The sequence below is a fragment of the Entelurus aequoreus genome, linkage group LG04 (assembly GCF_033978785.1).
Source record: "Entelurus aequoreus isolate RoL-2023_Sb linkage group LG04, RoL_Eaeq_v1.1, whole genome shotgun sequence".
NCBI classification, from domain to species: domain Eukaryota; kingdom Metazoa; phylum Chordata; class Actinopteri; order Syngnathiformes; family Syngnathidae; genus Entelurus; species Entelurus aequoreus.
This window is the reverse complement of record NC_084734.1, coordinates 31,570,595-31,592,120: the sequence shown is the minus strand read 5'-3', so window position 1 is coordinate 31,592,120 and position 21,526 is coordinate 31,570,595. Positions and strand designations below refer to the sequence as shown.

Sequence of the window (21,526 nt, the reverse complement as noted above, 5' to 3'; positions counted from 1 at the left end):
GCGGTAGTGTTTTGCCTGAAGGAAGACCACATTTCCCATGGTGGACCAGCACATAGGTTTAGTCAGTCAGTACGACTGATCTTCCACAGTAGGGACCTATATATTTTACTCAAACTTTGTATTTGCGGTTTGCAGTCATTGTATTGTTTTTTCTTTATACAGTACTTTTGAGTTTGTGACGTGGCTGGTCGTGTCATTGTGGAACTGCAAACTATCAAGCTGGAGGCTATTTATTGCTACGATGCAAATTTTCGATAGCTAACATTATCATTATCATTTTGATTTGAGCATCGAAAGGTACTTCCTCGTAAAGCAGGAATAGAGCCAAGGCAGCATCCGTCTAAAACCCTCGTTGTCTTTGAGCTCACAACAGCGAGTGAAAGCCAATGTTGATCCTTGATTATCTTTTTATCCGGGTAGTCTCACTTTTTTCGTTACGTTTCTTTTGGTTGTTTTGCAGCTTCGGCTATCATAGCAGTAATTGCACGAATTCCGTCTTCGTAACGAATGGGAAAAGGGGAAGTGACTTATGCCGTAAAGCAGTCTGCACAATTGTGTTTTTTTGTGTGCCAGGGTTCCTGCCACCCACCTCAAAGTTGCTTAGTGCCAGTCAAAGCGATACAGACGCCTCAAGCCATGACAGAGGTGTCATTCAACTTGTTCATGTATCATCCCAAAAGTTCTGAAAATATTTTATGGAAGTTGAAAAGTTACTTGGCACAGCTTCAAGAACCTACTGCAAAAGAACATTATGCAAAGATCCTTTGTGTGAGAAGAGCACTGCTGTTTTTAGGAACCTATTGCGATAATGCTGGTCAAAGATCTTCATGTGAGAGCGCGCTGCTGTTCTTAATAATCGACTGCAAGGAACACTACTCTTGTTTTTTAAAGCGTGGCTGAAATAATGATTGTCGAAGATCCTCTGTAAGACAAGAGCGTTATTCAGTTTTTAAGAAACAATTGCAATAATACTAATCAAAGATCCTTTAAATGACAAAAACACTGTTGTTCTTGAGAATCCACTGCAAAACCCCTGCTCAAATATATTTTATGTCACAAGAGCACTCTGCTGTTTTTGAGAACCAGGTGCTATAATAATTGTCAAAGATCCTCTAAAACAGACCTGGGCAATTATTTTTAGGAACATTAATACAAAACCTTACGATAATGTCTGAATGCTAAAAACGCTATGACAGACCACCTTAAACGGAATGGAATTAGTGACAGACACCCAGAATGTACATGAAATTAAAGAATGTGGGATTTACAATATTAACTATGAACGATAAAATACTGAATATTGACAACATATGAACGCCACACCCCCTCTCGATCGACATGTTACAATCAAGCGAAACGCAACAAAAATTCAACAAACAGTGAAATATGAACGCAAAGGATAAAAAATTAACCCACTTACAATCTGATATATCACTAAACTTTAGAACTTTGTTGTAAAAATCTCCTTCCGCGTCTGTCCCTGACACCCGCATTTCAGGCTGACGGCTCTGGAAACACTCTATGGAAACGCTCCCCACCCACACTGCTTGGTGCCTCGTCTAAGCTCTTGTGACTTAGATTACCATAGTAACTAATTAGATTACCATAGTAACTAGTATATAATGCAAAAGCACATATTTCAACCAATGAAATACTTTGTATAGTTCAAGACTTACGGTCATTTGAAAACATCACGGCACATCATAATGGCGGCTACAGTTTCGATCTTAAAGATCTAAAAAAATGATTTTGGAATGTCCGGCGGGCCAGATTGAAAAGCTTAACGAGCCGCGTGCGGCCCCCGGGCCTTAATTTTTGCCCAGTTCTGCTCTAAAAGATGGGACCGATGTGCTTTCTTATGAATATACTAAATAAATGACAAAAACATGATGTTGGTCTTGACAATGTACAGAAAAAACACAACCTAAAGATCCTCTATTTGACGGAAGCATTCTGTTTTTTTTTTTTTACTGACCCTTGACGTTACAGGAGCACTTTGCTGTTCAAAGGAATGACAGCAAAAATGTCAGTTGGTCGGATACTGTATTTGGCCCTGGGGCCAGCAGCTGATTGCAGTAGACAGTAAAATGTTTGGAGGCGAGAATACTGCAGCTCATTATTGGTGCGATCTGAAGACAGTGAGGATAAAAAAGAAAGAGTGCAAAGTGGAGGTAAATAGTGGTAAGATAGCCAAGTCATTAAACATCAGACTATTTAAAGGTGTAGAAAAAGAAAGAAGAGTATTATCATAAATTGTCTTTTACCAGCGAGCATTAATCTTCCTTCCATTTAAGGAAGAATGATAGTAATCAGCCTCCAAATCTCACGCCTCCTTTTTCCACACACATAACCGCTACTCTCGCCTGGATTAGCTCCAGTCCTCGGACAGAGTCTTTACTAACGTGATAGAGAGGAAATAGACTATTTTAGCTAATGGCAAAGGTTGCACAAAGTATTGTTATTGCAGATATTAGAGCTACTCTAAAAAAATATTACGAATATTAGTTGTGAAATTAATGCTCGCACACAACTGTACAAAAATGTTAGCATGGAAAATATGGAAAAATCCAAATTGGATCGCTTTAGTTTTGCTTATTAGTTAGCAGGTCATGTCCTGGTTCACGGTGCATGACATACTGGGACTGCACCATTTTTTTGTTTTAATAGTGTTTTTTAAAATGTTTAAAACATTTAAAAAGTCACCAAAGAAAAATCCATGAGAGTTTCGTCTGATATATGTTCATATTAGCTAGCATTCTATTACTGGTTTATGCAGAATAATGTAAAAAAAAAAAAAAAGGAAAGAAAAAAAAAAAGGAAAAAAGGTGGACAGAACTTGTAAGGAATTTGTAACAGTATAACCTCAACATTTTTTTATTTTATTAATAAGTTAAAAATAATATTGAAATACAGTGCCATATTTCCACTTGGACTTTGGTAGTTAGCAGTTACTTCCCCGTTCATGGACAATGGTATAAGAAGTTCGGGAAAGATGGACCAAACTCGTAAAAAAGTTGTAACTTAATCAGAGATAAACTGAGAATTGTGATCATTAATAAGTAAAAAAAAAGATGGATTGGAATAAAGTGACAAATTTCCGCTTGTTTGTACACTACTTCCTGGTTCCAGAATAACGTCAGATGGTCCTGTTAGACACCGACACCTATTTAATAATACCACCTTAAGATTTGACAACCAAACAATTACACAAGGCGACTCGGTAAAGAATCTGGGTATTATCTTCGACCCAACTCTCTCGTTTGAGTCACACATCAAGAGTGATACTAAAACGGCCTTCTTTCATCTCCGTAATATAGCTAAAATTACGTTCCATTTTGTCCACTAGTGACGCTGAGATCATTATTCATGTGTTCGTTACGTCTCGTCTCGATTACTGTAACGTATTATGTTCAGGTCTCCCTATGTCTAGCATTAAAAGATTACAGTTGGTACAAAATGCGGCTGCTAGACTTTTGACAAGAACAAGAAAGTTTGATCATATTACGCCTATACTGGCTCACCTGCACTGGCTTCCTGTGCACTTAAGATGTGACTTTAAGGTTTTACTACTTACATATAAAATACTACACCGTCTAGTTCCATCCTATCTTGCCGATTGTATTGTACCATATGTCCCGGCAAGAAATCTGCGTTCAAAGAACTACGGCTTATTAGTGATTCCCAGAGCCCAAAAAAAGTCTGCGGGCTATAGAGTGTTTTCTATTCGGGCTCCAGTACTATGGAATGTCCTCCCGGTAACAGTTAGAGATGCTACCTCAGTAGAAGCATTTAAGTCCCATCTTAAAACTCATTTGTATACTCTAGCCTTTAAATAGACTCCCTTTTTAGACCAGTTGATCTGCCGTTTATTTTATTTTCTGCTCTGCCCCCCTCTCCCTTGTTGAAGGGCGGGCACAGGTCCGGTGGCCATGGATGAAGTGCTGGCTGTCCAGAGTCGGGACCCGCGGTGGACCGCTCGCCCGTACATCGGTTGGGGACATCTCTGCGCTGCTGACCCATCTCTGCTCAGGATGGTCTCCTGCTGGCCCCACTATGGACTGGACTCTCACTATTATGTTGGATCCACTATGGACTGGACTTTCACAATATTATGCTAGACCCACTCGACGTCCATTGCATCCGGTCTCCCCTTAGAGGGAGGCGGGGGGGTCCCCCACATCTGCGGTCCTCTCCAAGGTTTCTCATTGTCATTCTCATTGACATCCCACTGGGTTGAGTTTTTCCTTGCCCTTATGTGGGATCTGAACCGAGGATGTCGTTGTGGCTTGTGCAGCCCTTTGAGACACTTGTGATTTAGGGCTATATAAATAAACATTGATTGATTGATGTTATATTGCGTAAAGTACAATACTAGTTGCTTTCTAAGGCTGAAGGGAATATTTATATCATGACATAAACAAGCAAAAATATTGCAAAAATCATAAAGAAACATATTTGTGTATGTCTGTCAGGTAGCTAACAGGTTACTTCATGGTTAAGAAGGGAAAAAGTAAAATGTTAAATGGACAGGAATCTAACATTAGCATTCTAGGGCTGGAGGGATCGTTGGTGAGTCAAACATAAAGATACATTCCGCTTGAAAATGATTTGTATTAGTACGTAAAACAATTAATTGATAAAAAGCGCCATATTATCGCTTGTTGCAAGCTACTTTGTTAGTTTGCAGCTACTTCCTGGTTGATGGACAATGACGTACAAAGCTTGGAAAAGATGGGCAAGAATCGTAAGGAAGTTGTAACTCAAACAGCAAACAGGATTGGAATAGAAAATGGATGGATGAAAGAAATTGCCGTATTTTTTCTTGTTGTACGCTTCTTTGTCAGTGAGCAGCTACTTCCTGGTTTATGGAGAATGATTTAAAAATAAATTCAGAAAAGATGGCAAGGAGTCTGCCAGTTGCATTCTGAGGTTGTAACTTAAAATATTTTAAATTTGTATTGAATGGAAAAAGCGATTGAAATGAGGTGGCGACTTGTCCAGGGTGTACCCCGCCTTCCGCCCGATTGTAGCTAAGATAGGCTCCAGCGCCCCCCGCGACCCCAAAGGGAATAAGCGGTAGAAAATGGATGGATGGATGAAGTACAGTATTTTCGCTACTTCCTGTTTCCAGAAATACGTAAGATGTTATGTTGCATCAAGAACTTGCTTCGTACGGCGAAATAGAATATTTGTATTGTGACTAAAACAAGCAAAAATGGCGCAAAAATTGTAAACAGACAAATTTGTGCGCGTCCATTGGTTAGCCAGTAGGAACCACCTCCAGCTCAATGTGACGAAGACCAAGGAGCTGGTTGTGGACCTGGGAAGGAGGAGGAGTACTCCGGCGACCCCTGTTTCCATCAGGGGGGTCGATGTGGACATGGTTGAGGATTATAAATACCTCAGAGTACACATCAACAACAAGCTGAATGGGTCAAAACACGCTGAGGCACTCTACAAGAAGGGACAGAGCCGCCTCTACTTCCTCAGGAGACTAGGATCCTTCAACGTCTGTACAAAGATGTTGAAGATGTTCTACAAGTCGGTGGTGGCGGGCGCCTTCTTGTACGCCGTGGCCTGCTGGGGCAGCGGGCTGAGAGCGAGGGACGCAAACAGACTGGACAAGCTGGTAAAGAAGGCCAGTGACGTGGTGGGAGTGGAGCTAGACTCTCTGGCGGTGGTGTCAGAGAGGAGAAGAAGTCTAGCAAAACTCCTAGCCATTATGGACAACACCTCCCACCCACTACACGCGGACCTTGCGGGGAGAATGAGCATGTTCAGTGGAAGGCTCAGACTCCCAAAATGCAACACGGAACGACACAGGAGGTCCTTCATACCGACAGCCATCAGACTGTATAACACATATGTTCCTTGACTGCACTTAAATGTAGAATATATTTATATTATTCATATATTATATATATAATATATTATATATATAATAAATTATATATATTATATTATTTATTATTACTATTGTCTATTGTGAGCGAACTGTGGTACTTTCTATTCTACTCTAAAAGATGTACCTAACTGTTTTAATGACATTCAGACTTTACTTCAATCAATAACGTAGCAGCATCTCCTCATCCACCGGAAATGTGTCCCGTGAAAAACCATCCAACCGGAACTCCCTCATAACTGAAGTTCCTTGGCTGAATAATGTAAACTCACTACACCGGTATGTTTTAGCGCTTTCATGACAGATATAAGTAAGAACTTTACACTACTTTATATTAGAAATGGCAACAGCGGAGGATGAATGTCCCATAACAAGAAGATAGAGAAAAAGAAGAAGCTTATCAACTACGGCATCGGCACAAACTACAAAGGCGGACGCACGCAATTTTTCAGGACTTATGCAGATCCCAAATACAGATCAGCAGGTACCAGAAGGTAAGAAAAGTTGCTTTTGCATGATGTTGCGAAACAAAACGCCAGATAATATCTCTTACTTTATACACCCACCATAATAATACTTGTATGTTGAAGCACAGTACAATCCATCAAGCGGTGTGGCTTCATAGCTTACCAAAATCGCACTAAAACATTTTGCTAGATTTTTGAGCGCCGTGTGTAATGTTTTATGTTGGTGTTGTTTACTTGAGTCATATTGCAGTCTACACATATATCTTGTGTGTGACTGCCATTATTTTGCAGTCTACATGTATCTCTTATGTGTGACTGCCATCTACTGGTCACAATTATCATTTCACCATGTACCAAATAAAATAGCTTCGAGGGCGGTAAGCAAAACCAGAATTATTCCGTACATTAGGCGCACCGGGTTATAAGGCGCACTGTCCAGTGATTGAGGGGAAAAAAAAGATTATAAGTGTGCCTTATAGTCCGGAAAATACGATACGTAAAATGTTAAATGGACTGAACTCTGCTATGAGCATTGTAGGTGAATGTGTGTATAAATGGGTGCTTGTGGAAATAGTGTCAAAGTGCTTCGAGTACCTTGAAGGTAGAAAAGCACTATACAAGTATAACCTATTTACCAAAACAGATTCAGTTGGGTAGTTTCTGTGTAACCTTGCTAACTCATCAATAAACAAAACGATAAATCAAAACCATACCTCCTATCTTTTCACACTTTGCGGATAGTATCAAACCATCTTTATACTTCCACATGTTTGTAATTATTAGTAGTTTTTCGTTACTAGTGACAGATTTTTCTCACTGCTAACAAATTGCTTTGGGGAGGAATTACGCATTATGGAGACTGAATCTGAGGAAGGGTGCGACTAAATCCCTCTTTGCCATGCATTTCTAGAAATAAGTTAGCGCTATTCGCATCTCCTCTTCTTCTAAAAGCCTTAAGTAAGTGTCTTTTTCTTTTTTCTTTTTTTAAAAGAAGCGTATAACAAATTCCAGATTTATAGAAACTTCTGATTGCGTTTCATCACGAGATTACACCAACCATAACACGACTTCCCTTCATTGGATCAATGATGTGTTAGCGTGACATATTCTTTCCGAGAAATGTTTATAAAATTTCACTGTACAAACACGTTAATGTGGTGATATATTCCAATTGTTACGCACAACATACTTGAGGCTTCTTTTGTACCTTCTGTTTAACATGCCCTCGAGCAAGTAGCGCTAGTTGCCATGGTGATATGTTATGCTGCGGTTAGAACCAAGTTTGTGACTTTAACAAACACACAACCACTATCTCTCTGAATAGCTTGCAAAATCAATAGTATATTATCTTTTTACACAAATGATGTGCTAAATTCTGTGCTAAATGTGTCCTAATGGTTAATTAATGTGTCATGCATTAATTAACCATTAGCATCAAGTATGTCCAATCAAGAAGAAAGTTGGGTTACAGTACATGGGAGATAAAAAAAAAAAAAAGAGAAGCCGATTCTGTAGTATTTGCAGTTCACGTGCTTTAATCACATGATTTTAGCAAAACAAAATTATAACGAAATAGTAAAATATATGATCATATTTGGTGAAACAAAAGCTGAATATAATGTCCAAGACAAAGATGTTGAAAATATTTTAAAAATAATTAGGTTTTACATTTTTTACAAAGACAAACGATTGTGACATAATGGTGCATTGATGGTCTTATCGCAGGGGTGTCAAACTCAAATACAGAGTGGGCCAAAATTTTAAACTGAACAAAGCCGCGGGCCAAGGTTGAACAATTAACCTTTTAATAGGGACCCAAACAAGTTTTGCATTGAATATTGAACAAGCAAGGCTTATATAACTTTATAGTGACATGCAAAATCGAGTTTCAAATAATAATGATAATAATAATTAAAAAATATCAATGGCATATCAAATACAATTTAAATAAAAATTGAATACCTCTTTTCTATTTGCAGCCTTCTAAGGTAAATATCAACATTAACTTTTTCCACAGGCTAATAAATTAGAAAATAAATTAACAATGAATAAACCAACCATTCAGGACTTTAAACTGCTCAGTTTGCAACACACTAATCTAATCTGATGTGCCCAAGCCAGATACCTGCCATCTTTTCTTGGATGCTAGTTCATTAATGTTAGGGCTCAGGCTTTGAGCTGAGGCAACCTTCATTATCGAACGAAGTTGTTCATCAGTCATTATATCTCCTAGTCCACCCGGACCACAGTCTCGGGGGCGTGCCTTAAAGGCACTGCGTTTAACGTCCTCTATGAGCTGTCGTCACGTCTGCTTTTCATCCATTCTAACAACGTGCCGGCCCAGTCACAAGATATGTGCGGCTTCTGTACGCACACACACGTGAATGCAATGCATACTTGACCAACAGCGATACAGGTTACACTGAGGGTGCCCCTATAAATAATTTTAACACTGTTACAAATATGCACCACACTGTGTGAACCCACACCAAACAAGAATGACAAACCAATTTCGGGAGAACATATGCACAGTAACACAACATAAACACAACAAAACAAATACCCAGAATCCCATGCAGCCCTAACTCTTCTGGGCTGCAATATACACCCCCGCTACGGGGTTGGGGGGGGCGGGGTTTGGTGGTAGCCCGTTTATGTTGTGTTACGGTGCGGATGTTCTCCCGAAATGTGTTTATCATTCTTGTTTGGTGTGGATTCACAGTGTGGCGCATATATCTAACAGTGTTAAAGTTATTTATACGGGTACCCTCAGTGTAACCACCCCCCCCTCCACATCCCTGATTGTAAATATTGTAAATAATTCATTGTGATTATCTCGTGTGATGACTGTATTATGATGATAGTATATATGATAGTATATATCTGTATCATGAATCAATTTAAGTGGACCCCGACTTAAACAAGTTGAAAAACTTATTCGGGTGTTACCATTTAGTGGTCAATTGTACGGAATATGTACTTCACTGTGCAACCTACTAATAAAAGTCTCAATCAATCAATCAATCAATAACCTGTATCGCTGTTGGTCAAGTATGCGTTGCATTCACGTGTGTGTGCGTGCAGAAGCCGCACTTATTATGTGACTGGGCCAGCATTCGTTGGACTGGGTGAAAACCGGACTGGGGGAAAAGCGGACGTGACGATTATCGGGAGGGGCACTGAAATTTGGGAGTCTCCCGGGAGGGTTGGCAAGTATGAGAATTAGCTGTGAATGCGTTGTTACCGCGGCACCGCCGCTGTATATAATCGGCGGGCCAGCTCTAGTGTTAATTTGATATCGCCTCAAGGGCCAAGTGGAATTACACGGCGGGCCAAATTAGGCCCGCGGGCCAGAGTTTGACACCCATGGTCTATCTCATGACACACTACTCCATACTCTAATAGTAAGTTCACTTCATAAGTTGTACACTAAAACCGTACAACTTAGTCTGCCACAATCCCCCTCAAGTGTTTACAGATTGTGTGAGAATGTGTGTGTGTGCGTGCGTGCATGTGACAAACAATAGCTGTTTGAGCAGGATAACTTTGTATTTACACGGTACACTACAGCCTTGCTTACTCAAGCTGGTGGAATGTACACACGGGTAAGTGTGCCAAAAAATAAATACGTTAAATAACACACCGAGTAGTTAGTCATGTGGTTTAAGATCAGGGTTTAAAAGTAGTAAGTCATGGAGTTTAATATCAAGGTTGAAGAGTAGTTTAATATTAAGGTTTAAAAGTAGAGATTCATGTAGTATAATATCAAGGTATAAAAGTAGTTAGTCATGTAGTTTAATACCGAAGTATAAAAGTATTTAGTCATGAGGTTTAATATCAAGGTTGAAGAGTAGTTTAATATTAAGGTATGAAAGTAAAGAGTTACAGTATGTAGTATAATACCAAGGTAAAAAAAAGTAGTTAGTCATGTAGTTTAATACAAAGGTATAAAAGTATTTGGTCACGTAGTAGGAATGTATAAATGGTACTAATGATAACCGCAATAAAACTTCCAATAGTTAGTATTATTGTTTAAAACTAAAATGTTCAAAAAAACTTGATAAACCTTGATAAACTCATGGAGTGACTGGCGCTAGCTTACTATTTTAAATGTTAACATGAAAACAAGAGGCATGACAATATTTCCCTATTAAAGGCCTACTGAAATGAATTTTTTTTTATTTAAACGGGGATAGCAGATCCATTCTATGTGTCATACTTGATCATTTCGCGATATTGCCATATTTTTGCTGAAGGGATTTAGTAGAGTAAAAAAAAGCCTTGCTTATACCGGAAGTAGCGTGACGTCACAGGAGGAAGGACTCCTCACATTTTCCTATTGTTTACAATGCAGCGAGAGAGATTCGGACCGAGAAAGCGACGATTACCCCATTAAGTTGAGCGAGGATGAAAGATTCGTGGATGAGGAAAGTGAGAGTGAAAGACTAGAGAGGCAGTGCAGGACGTATCTTTTTTCGCTCTGACCGTAACTTATGTACAAGGGTTCATTGGATTCCACACTTTCTCCTTTTTCTATTGTGGATCACGGATTTGTATTTTAAACCACCTCGGATACTATATCCTCTTGAAAATGAGAGTCGAGAACGCGAAATGGAGATTCACAGTGACTTTTATCTCCACGACAATACATCGGCGAAGCTCTTTAGCTACTGAGCTAACGTGATAGCATCGGGCTCAAATGCAGATAGAAACAAAATAAATAAACCCCTGACTGGAAGGATAGACAGAAGATCAACAATACTAATAAACCATGGACATGTAAATACACGGTTAATAATTTCCAGCTTGGCGAAGCTTAACAATGCTCTTGCTAACGACGCCATTGAAGCTAACTTAGCTACGGGACGGCGGTGGGCGTTGTAGCTTTCGACGACACCCCGGCCGCCATCAGAGTCGTCAAGAAACATATATTTCCCCACAGTTACGTACGTGACATGCACATAGCGACACGCACGTACGGGCAAGCGATCAATTGTTTGGAAGCCAAAGCTGTACTCACGGTAGCGCGTCTGCTATCCACCTCAAAGTCCTCCTGGTTGTGTTGCTGTAGTCCGCCGCTAATACACCGATCGCACCTACAGCTTTCTTCTTTGCAGTCTCCATTGTTCATTAAACAAATTGCAAAAGATTCACCAACACAGTTGTCCAGAATACTGTGGAATTTTGGGATGAAAACAGAGCTTTTTTGTATTGGATTCAATGGGTCCGAATACTTCCGTATCAACCATTGAAGTCACGCGCATACGTCATCAGATCTAGACGTTTTCAACCGGAAGTGTGGCGGGAAATTTAAAATTGCACTTTATAAGTTAACCCGGCCGTATTGGCATGTGTTGCAATATTAAGATTTCATCATTGATATATAAACTATCAGACTGCGTGGTCGGTAGTAGTGGGTTTCAGTAGGCCTTTAAGAAACAACATTCCCCAAACTAAACTTATATAAACACATTACTGTCGGAGCAATTTAGCTGTTCAATTGTGCACATTGTACCAACAAGCTGTGTTTTTTTTTAGCACAGAGTGATCGTTCTATACCAGGGGTCGGCAACCTTTACCACTCAAAGAGCCATTTTGGCAAGTTTCACAAATTAAAGAAAATAATGGGAGCCACAAAAAAAATTTTTAAATTTAAAATGAAAAACACCGCATACAAAGCTTAAATTGCTTTGTGCTATGTTAACCAGGGGTCTAGGACACACACACTTTAATATGGAAATTTGATGTTAGTGCGGCCCGCGAGTTTTGAATGAATGGCGCTAGATAGCGTCATACTTGCCAACCCTCTCACTATTTCCGGGAGACTCCCGAATATCAGGGCGTGATGGCACTGCTTTTAGCGCCCTCTACAGCCTGCCCATACAGTGTACCTGCTCGTCCACATGTAGAATGCAGCTTCAGCTTGCTCACGTAAGTGACAGCAAGGCGTACTAGCTCAGCAACCACACAGCTTACACTGACGGTATAGCCGTATAAAACAACTTTAACACTGTTACGTTACAAATATGCGCCACACTTTGAACCCACACCAAAAAAGAATGACAAACACATTTCTGGAGAACATCTGCACTGTAACACAACATAAACACAACACAACAAATACCCAGAATCCCATGCAGCACTAACTCTTCCGCTCAACCGACGCACGGAGGAGGAGGAGGGGGGGGGTGATGTGTGGGGGGGGTTTGGTGGTAGCGGGGGTGTATAATCTAGACCGGAAGAGTTAGGGCTGCATGGGATTCTGGGTATTGGTTGTGTTGTGTTTATGTTGTGTTACGGTGGGATGTTCTCCAGAAATGTGTTTTTCATTCTTGTTTGGTGTGGGTTCACAGTGTGGCGCATATTTGTAACGTAACAGTGTTAAAGTTGTTTTTATACGGCTACCGTCAGTGTAAGCTGTGTGGCTGATGACTAAGTATGCCTTGCTGTCTCCTACGTGTGCAAGTAAAAGCTACATACAACATGTGGCCAGGCTGGCACGCTGTTTGTAAATGCTATAGATGACAACTACTGCAGTGCAATTAGGGCACACCCTTAATTTAGTAATTAGAGTAAAAATAGGGTTGTATTTGCCCTGGGAGTTATCTAGGAGAGACACTGAGATCCATAAGTCTCCTGGGAAAATCGGGGGGTCGGCAAGTATGCAGCTGAGCCGCATCAGAGTGGTCAAAGAGCCGCATGCGGCTCCGGAGCCACGGGTTGCCGACCCCTGTTCTATACTCAGAGGAGACGATGCATTCAAAAACCTTTGAACAGAGTAGGACATCACATGATAACAATAATAATAATAATGATAATATATATTATTCATACTTTTCATTTAAAAAATCCTAAAGTGCTACGAGACAAACCAATCTTTAAAACAATAAAATCCTAGCCATTAAAACAGATAACAAACTAAGCCTAAAACACTATCACGGAAGCATAAGAAACACAAAACATGCAAAATAGTGTTTTTTAACAATGTGTCTATTTATTTTAGTTACTAAAAAAATAATAACTTGGTCAAAAGATTTGTCCGTGATAATTTTGGTCACGATAACCGTGGTATGACATTTTTATATTGTTACATCCCTATCATGTAGTTTAATATCAAGGTATAAAAGTAATCAGACATGTAGTTTCATTTCAGGATTTGAAATTAGTTAGTCATGTAGTTTGATATCCATATTGAAGAGTAGTTAGTCAAGTCGTTTAATGTCACAGCTGAAAGTAGATATTCATGTAGTTTAATATTAATTTATAAAAGTAATGTAGTTAGTCATGTAGTTTAATATAAAGGCAGAACATTAGTTAATAATGTAATTTAACATCAATGTATAAAAGTAGGTATTCACATAGTTTAACTTTAAGGTATAAAAGTAGTCAGTCATGTAGTTTAATTTCAAAATATAAAAGTAGTTTGTTGTGTAGTCTCAAATCAAGGAAAAGTAGTTAGTAATGTAGTTTCACATCAAGGTATAAAATTAATTATTCATGTAGTTTAACATCAAGGTATAAAAGTAGTTATTCATGTAGTTTAACATCAAGGTACAAAAGTAGTTAGTCATGTAGTTTAACATCAAGATACAAAAGTAGTTAGTCATGTAGTTTAACATCAAGGTATAAGAGTAGTTATTCATGTAGTTTAACATCAAGGTTTAAAAGTAGTTAGTCATGTAGTTTAACATCAAGATACAAAAGTAGTTAGTCATGTAGTTTAACATCAACTTAGACAAATAGTTAGTCATGTAGTTTAATTTCAAGTTATTAAAGTAGTTTGTATTGTAGTTTTACATCAAGGCAAACATTTGTTAGTTATGAAGTTTAATTTTAAGGTATAAAAGAGTTAGTCATTTAGTTTAACGTGAAGGTAAAAACATAGTTAGTCATGTAGTTTAACATCAAGGTATAAAGTTAGTCATGCCACCTGAACAGTTTTTTCCCCTCGGCCATCAGGCAAATGAACAATAACTCCTAACAGCAGCTCCTTGAATTCCTTGAATTCCTTCTAAGTATATCTGATAGCTCAGTTACAGCTCTTTTTATTACCAAATATGTGTTATATGTGTTTTATGTCGCACGTTTGCACCAAGAAAAATTCCTAGTTTGTGAACCCGTTCTCAAACAATGGCAATAACTATTCTGATTCTGAGTCTGATTCTGATGTACTTTAATTTCAAGGTATTAAAGTAGTTAGTCATGTAGTTTAACATCAAGATATAAAATTAGGGATGTGGTTTAACATCAAGATATAAAAGTAGTTAGTCATGTAGTTTAATTTCAAGGTATAAAAGTAGTTAGTCATGTAGTTTAACATCAAGGCAAAAATGAGTTAGTTATGTAGTTTAATTTTAAGGTATAAAAGAGTTAGTTATTTAGTTTAACATCAAGGTATAAACGTAGTTAGTCATGTAGTTTAACGTCAAAGTATAAAGTTAGTCATGTAGTTTAATTTCAAGGTATTAAAAGTAGTTAGTCATGTAATTTATAGTTAGTAGTTGGTAGTAGATTAACATATCTAATAGCAATGTTGAAAATGTGTTATTAATGTAGTATAATATCAAGTTTTGAGAGCAATTAGTTAGTTGTGTTGTTTATAATAAGGTTGAAAACCAATTATCTGGTCATGTATGAAATTTTAGGTTGTGTTAGTCATGTAGTCTCTGTGGGCATTCAGGGTCGGAACTTGGATTTGACAAATACAGAGGTCAAAAATTGGTTGTCCAAGAGGAACTTTAGAAGGCTGAAATCATGAGTATCCCAGCACCATTTAAATCAAGGTTGTCAAAGTCAAGGCCTGAATGAATTGTCTATGGCCCCTGGGATATTTGATTAGTATTGGAACCGGCCCGCGGGTCACAGTCGCCTGCTGCTGTTTTGCACGCACAAATTTACGGACTCCATCAGTGTTGGTGCTAGGAATTTTCAAAATGGGGTCCCAGGGACCCCGTCAAGTCATAAAAAAGGGGTCCCACTGTAAATTTTTGGGGTACCAGTTTTTTGTAACCGTTTTGAAAAGAAATGACAAATGTATGAATTATCCTGTTATATCTCACATTCTATATTGTGTTTTGGAAAAAGGTTGTCATAAACATTACTTAATTCCTAAAAAAAAATAATACAAAAGAAAACACATTTTTATGCATATGGAAATGTATTCAGTTATAAACATGTATTCACTTTCTTCTTTCCTTCATAAATCTAAACTTTACTGCTGCCGGTATTTTTTCTATATTTTTATTTTATTTTTTCATAATATGTGTGTTCTATTTTTGGCCAAAGTAAGACAAAGAAAACAATCAGAATTTGTCTTAATTTTTTTGTTTTAATGCCATGATTTTAATAGTCCGGTCAGCGTGTGCACAGATTTTCCTCCATGCTGATATAAATCATATTACCTTGAACAACACAATGAATTTTCAGAATAACAAAAGCTTTAATTGAGCTATTACTATCACTCATCTAACATATTTGACAATCAGCATGATTTTTTAATAGTGCACTTTTTATTGAAATCCTAAAGTTCAGCATGTTAAACAATTTTAACATAATTGAAACATAAAATTTAAAAAAATATCAAATTTTCAATCATGACCAGTTTCCCGTCATCTTTGTCTTAACGTTCCGAGTATTAATGACGTCCGCCATGGAGCCAACGGATGTATCGGTGGAAATGTTGTCCTTTATGTTTTAATCAGTGACAGAGCATGACGTGGCCAGGAACACTTTGAAGGTAAAATATTATATAAAGCGCATTTTCATTCTATAATTTACATTTCAATGTGCTTCTTCACGCAAAATTACATTTCAGATCGGATAATGTTTAAAGTAAAAGTGGACTTCTTTGCATTACATTGCTGGAGTTGTAGCGGGCTGTGCATGACCAAAGATCATATATTTCGGGAGAAGATGATCTACCGCATGGTGATGTACAGCGCACATGATGGAAGTACATTTACAGTCAGTCATATCATCATCCCTTTTGTCACCTAAAAAAATACAGAGGACATGACCTCGGTGTCCTCAATGTTAGTTACGGCCATGTTTGTGGGAGGTTCGTCTCTGTGATGTAACAGACTTTTGCGACACAACTTAGCCCCAAAAGTTAAGATTTAAGTGCTTTACAGTTTTTATAGTGGTTCAATTCTTTTTACATGTTTTACACAAAAAAATAAGACATCAGAGGCGCATTAACAGCATGTTACGCTTTCATCATTCATGATAACACACAATTGTCAAATTCAAGACCCGGGGGCCAAAGCTGGCCCGCCACATTATTTTATGTGGCCCACAAAAGCCTGGAAATAATATGCGTTACTAAAATGCTTAATCTTTTCTTACTAAATATATTTGTTCTTTCCCTTTTGACATTAAAAATAAAAAAATACTCCATGCAATTGCATTTCTTTTCAAATTCAACATTATCAAAATCAAAATATTATATTATCATGTATTCCAAAAATGTTTTTTGTTAAAATAAAGATAAATACTGTACTTAAATATCTGCTTGACTTATGATTACAAAACAAATTAATAATCAAATTGTAGACTGTAAAATTGACAATAGATTTTACAGTTAAATTCAACTTTGGTACGTTTTTTTTCTTTTTCCATATACAGTCAGACACTAAAACATTAAAAAACAAACAAAAAAAACATTTTACTGCAGCTCTGCTGCTTGAATTTAACCGCTAAAAACAGTGGTTTTGTTTTTCTATTCCATTGCATTTATTCAATTTGTTTATATGCTGTAAAAAAACAACAACACTGCTTTTACTGTAAAATTCTGGTGACTGAGCTGCCAGTTTTTTAAGTAAAATTTAAATATTTTTTTTGCAGCTTATGTAAAGAAATATATTGTTAATGTATTATATATATACAGTACTGGCCAAAAGTTTAGACACACCTTCTCCTCATTCAATGTGTTTTCTTTATTTTCATGACTATTTAGATTGTAGATTGTCACTGAATGCATCAAAACTATGAATGAACACATGTGGAGTTATGTACTTAACAAAAAAAGGGGAAATAACTGAAAACATGTTTTATATACAAGTTTTTTTTTAAAATAGCCACTCTTGCTCTGATTACTGCTTTGCACAGTCATGGCATTCTCTCGATGAGCTACAAGCACACCTGTGAAGTGAAAACCATTTCAGGTGACTACCTCTTGAAGCTCATCGAGAGAATGCCAAGAGTGTGCAAAGCAGTAATCAGAGCAAAGGGTGGCTATTTTGAAGAAACTAGAATATAAAACATGTTTTCAGTTATTTCACCTTTTTTTGTTAAGTACATAACTCCACATGTGTTCATTCATAGTTTTGATGCCTTCAGTGACAATCTACAATGTAAATAGTCATGAAAATAAAGACAACACATTGAATGAGGTGTGTGCAAACTTTTGGCCTGTACTGTATATGTATATTCATATATTACTCATTGTTAAAAGCGGTCCTCTGAGGGCAACCATAACTGCGATGTGGCCCTCAATGAAAATGAGTTTGACACCCCTGTGATAACACCTGTATAACTTCCTTGTAGGGTTGTACGGTATACCGGTATTAGTATAGTATCGGGATACCAATGAATCATATTCGGTACTATATCGCCTCTGAAAAGTACCGGTCCTCCACCCCCCCGTGCCTCCGTCGTCGTCACGTCGTGTCATTGCTGGTTTACGAGCAGACGAGCATGTTCGGCAGCGCACAATCACAGAGTACTTACAAGCAGACACAGTGTGTAGACAGAAAAGGGAGAACGGACACATTTTGGCTTAAAAACTAAAGATAAAGGGGAAGTTATAACACTGAAACGCCCTCAGGAAGAGGTGCTTTAAGACATGGCTAGCTTGCTAGCGGCTAAAGTCCAGCCGCAGTCGGCAGTGTTTTAGCTACTTCTAAATCACTAATCCTGGTCTCCATGGCGACAAATAAAGTCAGTTTCTTACAAGTATCATCCCTGCAGGACGAGGAATATCTAAACATGCTCAAAATGTAAACAAACGCCATTGGTGGATCTACACCTGACATCCACTGTAATGATACCAAGTACAGTAGCGTATATAGTCGATACTATGATCTTCTTTCGTTTTTTCAAAATTTAAATTATGTTTATGAACTCCCGAAATATGTCCCTGGACACATGAGGACTTTGAATATGACCAATGTATGATCCTGTAACGACTTGGCATCGGATTGATACCCAAATTTGTGGTATCATCCAAAACTAATGTAAAGTATCAAACAACAGAAGAATACGTGATTATTACATTTTAACAGAAGTGTAGATAGAACACAGGTCATGCGTATCAATAACAAGAACGATACACCAATAACAATGGACCATAATCAATTAGAGGAGGTAGTCAGTTTTACATACTTGGGGAGCATAATCTGTGTAGATGGAGGGGCAGATGAAAATGTCAAATCCAGAATAGGGAAAGCAAGAACATCATTCAACATACTATACAAATATGGAGAGCAAAAAACATTTCTCTCAAAACCAAACTGAAAATATTTAACTCAAATGTCAAATCCATCCTGCTGTACGGATCAGAAACATGGAAAACCACCAATAGCATATTCAATAAACTACAGACATTCGTAAACTAATGTAAAGTATCAAACAACAGAATAATAAGTGATTAATAAATTTTTAGCAGAAGTGTAGATAGAATATGTTAAGAGAGAAAGTAATCAGATATTAACAGTAAATGAACGAGTAGATTAATAATTCATTTTCTACCACTTGTCCTTAATAATTTTGACAGAATAGTAGAATGGAAAATTACACAATATGTTACTGCATATGTCAGCAGCTAAATTAGGAGCCTTTGTTTGCCTACTCATTTTTTGTGGTACCCTTCATTGAGAAAAGTATCAAAATAATATTGGTACCGGTACCAAGACAACACTACTTCAAAATGTAACTCTGATTGATTGATTGATTGAAACTTTTATAAGTATTTGTATTTGCGTATGATGCTCTTTCCTACTATTTGGTAATAGTAGGAAAGAGCATCATACGCAAATACAAATAGACGGAGTAGACATCGAAAGGGTAAAAGAAACCAGATTTTTGGGAGTATTAATAGATGATAAAATGAACTGGAAATCTCATATACAAAACATACAACATAAGGTAGCAAAAAACATTTCAATAATGAATAAAACAAAACACATCCTGGGCCAAAAATCACTTCATATTCTCTACTGCTCACTAGTGTTACCATATATGACTTATTGTGCAGAAATATGGGGAAATAACTACAAATGTGCGCTACATTCGTTAACCATGTTACAAAAAAGATCAGTTAGAATAATACATAATGTTGGATATAGAGAACATACAAACCCTTTATTTATTAAGTCAAAAATATTAAAGTTTGGTGATTTGGTAAAATTGCAAACAGCTAAAATGATGTACAAAGCAATCTATAACCTACTACCAAAGAATGTACAACATTTCTTCTCAACTAAAGAGGAGAAATATAACCTTAGAGGAAAAAATAATTTAAAACATTTATATGCATGTACAACACTTAAAACTTTTAGCATAACAGTATGTGGAATTACATTATGGAATGGATTAAGTAAAGAAGTTAAAAATTGTACTGACATGATCCAGTTTAAGAGGTTGTTTAAATTAATAGTGCTTACAAAGTACAAAGAAGAAGAATTATGAGAAAAACTTCCAACCTTATTGAAAATATTCTTCATCTCAGTATGTTAATAATGACTGAATTAATTAATTACATATTACAAACTGTTGTATATACTAATTCATAGATGTTATTTTATTATATAAAAAGGTCAGTAAATGATTTTATATAATTGTAAATGCTTTGAAGTGGGAAAGGGGTAGGATTAAATAAGCTTTGCTTCTTCCTACTCTTTTTCGGGCATGATGTAAATGAAATGATATGAAATTGTGTGATGTATTATGATGTAAATGTGTTCATGTTCGAAATAAACTAAAAGAAAGAAAGAAAGTAGATTGCACAGTACAGTACACATTCCGTACAATTGACCAATAAATGGTAACACCCGAATAAGTTTTTCAACTTGTTTAAGTCGGGGTCCACGTTAATCAATTCATGGTAACTATGGTTAGTCCACATTTTGACACTGGAACAGACTATGAGCTATTTGCAATGGAAACAAGTGTCTGCCTATGAAGAAGTTGAGAACAGAGCAGTGGGTGGAAGCTGGTTGAGTGGATAATAACAACGTGACCTGCATTCCACTGACAATTATGAGCTGCCCTGATCATAAAAGTGGAAAAGTAGAGACTCAAACCGGAGGATTGGCGACAGTAAACATGTTTTTCCTTTAAAAACGTTTCTTCCCAAGTCGAAGTGAGTGTTCTCCTACCTGCGATGTCCCACAGCTGCAGGCGGACCAGCGTCTTGCTGTCCCAGTTGATGACTTTGAGGGCGAAGTCGACGCCGATGGTGGCGCGGTAGTGCTGGGAGAAGAGCTGGTGCACGTAGCGCTTGATGATGCTGGTCTTCCCCACGCCCAGCTCGCCGATCACCAGCACCTTGAACAGGAACTCCTTGCACTCCGACACCGAACCTCCGGCCATGACGGCGACCTAAAAACAAACTTTTGGCGCTGCGTTTGCTGACTTGTTTAGACTAGCCGACTAACATGGAGCATGAGGACAGAAGAGGCTTTTCCAAACAAAATAACTAAGGAACGAAAGAAAGAGAGAGAGATGGAAAGAAACAAGAAGGAAGGAAATGTGGGCTGGGACGGACCGACTCTACTGATCTGGTCCACATGCAACATTCATTACTGGTTCCTCCTCCTCCTCCTCGATCACATGACCCGGAAATGTTGGTAAACTGCACTCTGCTGACATAAATAAATAAATGATAAATGGGTTGTACTTGTATAGCGCTTTTCTACCTTCAAGGTACTCAAAGCGCTTTGACAGTATTTCCACATTTACCCATTCACACACACATTCACACACACATTCACACACTGATGGCGGGAGCTGCCATGCAAGGCGCTAACCAGCAGCCATCAGAGGCAAGGGGTGAAGTGTCTTGCCCAAGGACACAACGGACGTGACTAGGAAGATAGAAGGTGGGAATTGAACCCCAGTAACCAGCAACACTCCAATTGCTGGCACAGCCACTCTACCA

At 37.9% G+C, this 21,526-nt stretch overlaps 1 protein-coding gene across 1 annotated transcript in view; it reads right to left on the bottom strand.

Annotated features, from left to right (window-relative positions):
• Positions 1-21,218, bottom strand: part of rab32a (RAB32a, member RAS oncogene family) — a 48,966-nt gene extending 27,748 nt beyond the window's left edge. The window contains exon 1 of the mRNA XM_062044592.1: positions 20,745-21,218. Coding sequence (XP_061900576.1) covers positions 20,745-20,958 — 214 coding nt within the window. The 5' untranslated portion in view covers positions 20,959-21,218. The remainder of the gene's footprint in view (positions 1-20,744) is intronic.
• Positions 21,219-21,526: the final 308 nt, after the last annotated feature.